General features: G+C 34.1%; 1 protein-coding gene across 1 annotated transcript; it reads left to right on the top strand.

Moving 5' to 3' along the window:
- The first annotated feature begins 2,980 nt into the window (after positions 1-2,980).
- On the top strand, positions 2,981-4,063 carry LOC131148956 (vacuolar iron transporter homolog 2-like). The gene has a single exon (XM_058098939.1). It carries the CDS (start codon positions 3,041-3,043, stop codon positions 3,695-3,697), a length of 657 nt encoding a protein of 218 aa, XP_057954922.1. The 5' UTR covers positions 2,981-3,040; the 3' UTR covers positions 3,698-4,063.
- Positions 4,064-6,399: the final 2,336 nt, after the last annotated feature.

The raw sequence follows: 6,399 nt of genomic DNA, 5'->3' as shown, positions 1-6,399 counted from the left end.
TTTTTTCATTCAATAGTTAATTGTTAATTCTTTTGAAACCACAATTTCTCAAAATATGAATCTAAAATATCATATTACCAAAAAAAAAATTATTTTCAAAATATAGAACTTTTAAGTTAAATTACAAAAAAAAAAAAAAACACTAAATATGAGGACAGATTACAAGGGTAACTTTTTTATTGTAAAAGGCCTACGATTATTTTGAAGTCTTCTTTTTAAAAAAAAAAATTAAATTAAATTCTAAATAATGAAAAAAAAAATTTTACAAAAAAAAAGGCCAAACTAAGTGAATTCATTAATGAACAAACCTCAACTCAGAGGCTTGAGAGTACAAAACTGCAGGAAGGCCAAGAACAAAAAACCAACTAGGCAAACAAAACATTCAACAGCCAACAAATCAACAAAAAAACGATGAAAATTTCTTTAAGAGATTACGTTGGCCCCCCCATCAAGTCATAAAATATTAAGTATAAATGCATAGTTTTTTTTCTAGACAATAGGTTTGTGAACCTTTTAGTATGAAAACAATGTTATTTTATCCAGCTTGTGGGCACTTAGATTCTCATTGATTATCTTGAGATCATTTTTAAAAAAAAAAGACAAATGGTACACTCACTCTTTTCTTTGTTTAAATAAAATTTATCTATATAAAATTATTAATTATTCATACTTCCCTAGGCATGATCAAAATTATTCAAATTTAACAGTTATATGTTGACAAAAGGAGTTATTTGTAACCAAAAAATAATTCAATAGTCTGAGTGCAATTTTTTAAAATTTGGGGCATTTATAATAAGAATAAACATAGTTGAGATGATGAGTGTATTTTTAGAAATGAAAATTTTTTATAGGGAAATAAAAAGAATTACGCATGAAAGAATTGCACAATTTTGAAATTCTCACCGAAGGTATATACATGTGGTATGTTATGTCAACTATAGACCATTTTTTGTCTCCATTTATGAACCTAACTATATGATTCATCGTAAGATGTTTTGCTATTCTGAGTTATGTAGAACACACACATGTGACTTGTGTTTTCTCTCCTTGACTCTTTTAATTTTCTATTATTTAAAAGGAACACAATTTTCTCCTCTTTTTTTTTTTTTTTTTTGCATTCTTTCTCCTACAATGCAATTCATGATCCCACTTTGGGCCGCAATGAATGATGACAACACTATTATAACTATTAACAGCCAAAAATTAAAATATCCATCTACCCAATGGTATATTTTTTGAAAGAGCTATTTAATTAAATGGAAGCATTTTATGCCTGTTTGAATTAAGAAAATTTTTGTAGCTTTATACCATAAATTGTTTCTCAATTTAAATTTCAAGCTTGAAATAAATAAAAAAAAAAAGAAAATTTTATCATATAAGGGTTTTTTTTTTTTTTTTTGCAATAGGTCTACCATACATTTGTTGAAGAAACTTAAACATTAGAAAATAATTGTTAAGTCTATTTAGGTGGACACTAAATAATTTTTGAATTTTCATTACAATATGTTAGAGTTAAGTAATGCTGCTTAGGTGCAGTATTTTGATTTTAATATGTTGACTTAAATGATGCGGCATAATTTGTTCTGTTTGTGCCTAGGAAAAAGTTATTCTCTTGGGCACACGATCGCAAGTCAAATTGCAGATGACATGGTATGCACATGACTAAATTGTTTTTTTTTTTTTTTTTTATAACTTTGTGAATCAACATTGCTTTTTCCTTTGTAATTTTTCATTTTCTCTTGCTCCTCACTCCCACAATGTATAACTGTGTTGTTTTATCCATTTAACTATCAAAACCACAATAGCTACTCTAACATGTGTATTTGCAAAAATAAAAAAGTCAAGAAAGTAATAAAGGTCATACTATATTCTCTTGTCAAAGGTAGCTACCCTATCTACTCTCATCCCATAACCCTTCCCATCTCTGCAAACCTTTAACATGAAAACCACAAACTTTAAACTATGAAGATATCACCTATGACACATATACAAACACTTACCTACATGGACACTAGGTAAACATATATTCACCGTCTAATATGTAAAAAAGTAACCATTTTACAAGTCATTGGCACCTAGTAATTAATCTACTTAAAGTGTGCCCCTTGAGGAGAGGCGAAAAGACCGAGCTTAATTGGGTATAAGATGAATGGATAGGATATGGGAAGAACGTACATTTATTAATATAAAAGATGGATCCATTTTCAGTATGTGTATAATTGAGGGAACAGGCATACGAATACATGGAGGGAGAGGTCTCCTACATAATTTCTCGGAAAGGGATTATTTTTGGAGTATATATATGTGTGTGCATATATATATATATATATATATATATATATAAGTTACTATTCGAGTGATTTCATGTAACGGAAGGACATGACCTGAAAACCAAATTTATATATATAATGCAATATATGTCTTGGAAGATATGAATATGAAACGCTAGCTCTTTGTCTGCACCCCCGTTACTTGTTGCTTCTCTCTTCTTGTCATATATCCTGCTGAAACCAGATCATGCTTTATTCATGAAACTTTTATTCGGGTACAACCGCTCTGCATGTCTCCTCCTCCTTTTCTTGCCCTCTTTTACGAAAACTCCCCCACCCATGTACTTAATTAATTCCCCCTTCCATCTCCATCATTGCACCTTTGTCTCCACCTGCATTTATGCTCCATCCCACGATTCCCCCCTCCCCCTTTTTTTTTTCCCATTTTTCTCTCCTTTATTTCTTCATAAAGCATTTCTCTGTTCAATATTTGTAATTAATAACATATGATATGCACTTAAATCACTTTGTCACCGGTGAACACAAACACATACAAAAGCAAACAGCAGCTGGTATCCTTCTCAATCCACCACTTAAAGTTTAATCAGTGGGCAGACCCCACCCCTGCCCTCCACTACTTCCCCCCCCCCCCCCCCCCCTCTCCCACCCTCCATAAATACCCTATCCACTGCCATGCGTCCGCCACACTTCTCCTCCTTTATTTCTTCCCACAGTATTCTCTCTCCTCCACCACTTCGATCCCTCCTCCCATGGCTTCTTCCACTAACCCTGCTGCACCACCTTCCGGCGACCTCCAGCTGCAGCAGATCATCGGCATCGACCACGTCGGAGAGGACAGCTCCCTCTTCGACTACTCGAAGCGGGCGCAATGGTTGCGGGCAGCTGTGCTCGGGGCCAACGACGGGCTCGTGTCCACCGCGTCGCTGATGATGGGCGTGGGAGCCGTGAAGCAGGACATTAAGGCAATGATCTTGACCGGGTTTGCGGGGCTCGTGGCCGGGGCTTGCAGTATGGCGATAGGAGAGTTTGTGTCTGTGTACTCTCAGCTCGACATAGAGGTTGCTCAGATGAAGAGAAGGGCGGTGAAAGGCGGGGGAATGGAGGAGCAGGAGGGGGAGAGGGAGCGGCTGCCGAACCCGATGCAGGCGGCAGCCACGTCAGCTCTCGCGTTTTCGGCTGGAGCCATGGTGCCACTCCTGGCGGCCTCGTTTATAAAGGAGTATAGAGTGAGGATTGGGGTGGTGGTGGCGGCGGTGAGCGTGGCTTTGATGGGGTTCGGGTGGCTCGGGGCGGCTTTGGGACGGGCGCCGGCGGCGAGACCGGCCGGTAGGGTTTTGGTTGGTGGCTGGCTGGCTATGGCCATAACATTTGGGTTAACCAAGTTAATTGGGTCAAGTGGACTTTGATTGTGAACTTACCCACCCGCTTTTAACTAAATCCTATTTTCATTTCATTTCCCACATCCATCCTCATCTGGCTTTCTTAGACTGATGCATTTCGACATGACTTCGACTCCTCTGCTATATGTACTTTGTTGCTTTTCTTTTGAATTTTTTTTTACGTCTTTGCATGGCAGAAGGGTGTGTTTAGGTAATTGGAACCTAAGGCTGGCTTGAAAGAAAAAAATAATTTTGTGAAATGGGAAAGCTAGCACTGGTAGCTTTAGCTTTGTTTGGATGTAACTTATCTTGTATGATGGCACCAATCAAAAAAATAGTTGGATGCTTTAATTTGTGGGAATAAAATCTGCATTATTTCTTTCTAATTCCAAATCTGAATCCATTTTATAAAGTTATTCTATTTAGAGTTGCTACACAATTTTTTTGCTTTTCAAATTAGTCGATTGATTACTTCCATTAATGACAAATGAAATTTACTTTTAGATCCACTCCCATGCATTTTGATAACGAGATAAAGGAACTCATGTTGCTATTCACTGTGGGAGTGGTTGTGTGTCGCAAGAAAGAATGAAAGGAGAAGAAAGAAAAACCACTATCGTTTCACAAATCATTAAAATGGAAACAAAAAAAAGTAAGGAAGAGGAGTTCATGTCTTGGCTCCATGTCACTTGCAATCACTCAACTTGTTTTCAAAAGATAATTCTACATGTTTAATAAAGAAGAAAAAAATTTTAATTCTACTCAAGTAATCTAACTTGAATTATCTTTTTTTTTTTTTTAACTTTTCTCGATTTTTAACTGTTTTAACTTAATCTTACAATATTTTATCTGAATTCACATAATTAATTCCAATTTAGGATTCAACTTGGTGCTTCTAAATTAAGACAATGATAAAAGTATTTAATATTAAAGCAAATGCGCCTAGCTGGACTTACAAATTTTAAGAATTATAATTGAATTGACCCCCACATGAATGAGCTATGACGTTCAAAAACCCAATTTACATTAGTGGTATCGATATCAAGAAATAATCAAATTATTGAACAATATCAAGAAAGAATGAAAAGTAAAGAAAGAGAAAATGATGTCATTTTTACAAATCACTATGTTGGAAACATAAGTGGTAAGGGCGACTTGTGACTTTGGTGACCCCAAGGTCATAAGTTCGATTTTCCCTTGAGACAGTATACCGGTAATGAATTACCGGAGGTGCATCAATGGATGAGCGGCTTTCACTCCCCCCCCTCTTGAGTTTGGTGCCATACTATAGTATCCAAAGTGGCGCGATAGTGGCTGAAGTCGCCGGGTTATCAACTAAAAAAGAAGGGAAAAAACAATGGGTTCACGTGTTAGCTCCATGCCAACTATGACGCGACGTACGACTCAGTTGGTACAAATAACAACTTTTTCAAAATATAATAGTACTATATATTTAAGAAAGTATATAAAAAATTTCAGTTCTACTTAATTAATTAAGTAAACTAACTTGAATAATTAACCATTTTTTAAAAACTTTTCTTCTTGAACTAATGCAACTCAATCTTACATTTTGTAATCCAAATTCATAGCATAATTCATTCCAATCTAAGATTCCACTTTGAGCTTCAAAATATAATGTTAACATACTTTATTTCATAATAAATGCACCGAGGTGTGTAATTTTAGGAATTATAATTAAATTGACCATTGCAATAATGGGTTGAGTGACGAGCCAAAACCCAATTTGTATTAGTGGTTGTTTGACAAATATAAATGAAGCATGCATAAATATTAAGAAATAATCAAGTCATTAGACATGAATATTATTACACAATATTAAAAAATTCATTGAAATATAATGCACTAGAATAGAGACTTAACAACAACAAAGTCATCACTAATCTTAAAGAATGAGATTTATCCAAGTACAATGAGAAATGACACTATAGTTTATGTCAATTTTAAAAGCCTAGACATTATAGATTTCCATATCAATTCGGCCAATAAAATCTCAAAAAATTCTCTTCAAGGGTACTTTTGGTCATTTGTGAAATTCTTATGGCTAGGGCCATCAAATGAGGTTTTCATTAAAAATATTTTTCATCACTAACATTTAATTTTTTTTTTCTTAAAAAAAATCTTCTAGCTAGATGCTAATTCTCTCTTTGGCGACAAATTTGCTAACCATTCTTGCAGTAAAGTACACACTTAAATGAAATTGGAATAATTAATATTTTAATGCAGTTGAAAACCATATGCAAACAAATTTAAAAATTTGGCTCCCTCTAGTTAATAAAAAAATTAGCTATATATAGCTAGTTTTGAGTCTATATTAACAAGCTTCATACATGTATTAAAAGGAATATGTTTCCTTATAATTTGTTAAATATATCATGAAGTCCTTTATTTAAAAATTAATGTGCGCCTCATATATTTGTGCTGCTTCTTGAAGACTTATTGAATTAGGGTTTCAACATTCAAGTGATTGATTCTACTCTTTACTATATCTATACTTTTGATTTATTGTGAAATTTCTCTTCTCTCTTAATTGTAATGCAAGCTTTTAAAATTAAATTATGCATATTTTAACAATTACACTACGATCTTTCAGAATTCGTCTCTCGAAAATGTTCTAATAAGACATAAGGCTAGAGGTAAGACCTACGTCGAGGTCTAATATATTAGACAATTGAAAATTAACCCATCTCATCTAATAAATATAGAATTCC

This window comes from Malania oleifera, chromosome 2 (assembly GCF_029873635.1).
Source record: "Malania oleifera isolate guangnan ecotype guangnan chromosome 2, ASM2987363v1, whole genome shotgun sequence".
Classification (NCBI taxonomy): domain Eukaryota; kingdom Viridiplantae; phylum Streptophyta; class Magnoliopsida; order Santalales; family Ximeniaceae; genus Malania; species Malania oleifera.
This window is presented reverse-complemented; position numbering and strand designations above follow the sequence as displayed.

What these genes read in the sequence shown, in the direction of transcription:
- LOC131148956 (XM_058098939.1), top strand. Translation starts at nt 3,041, where the DNA reads ATGGCTTCTTCCACTAACCCTGCTGCACCACCTTCCGGCGACCTCCAG.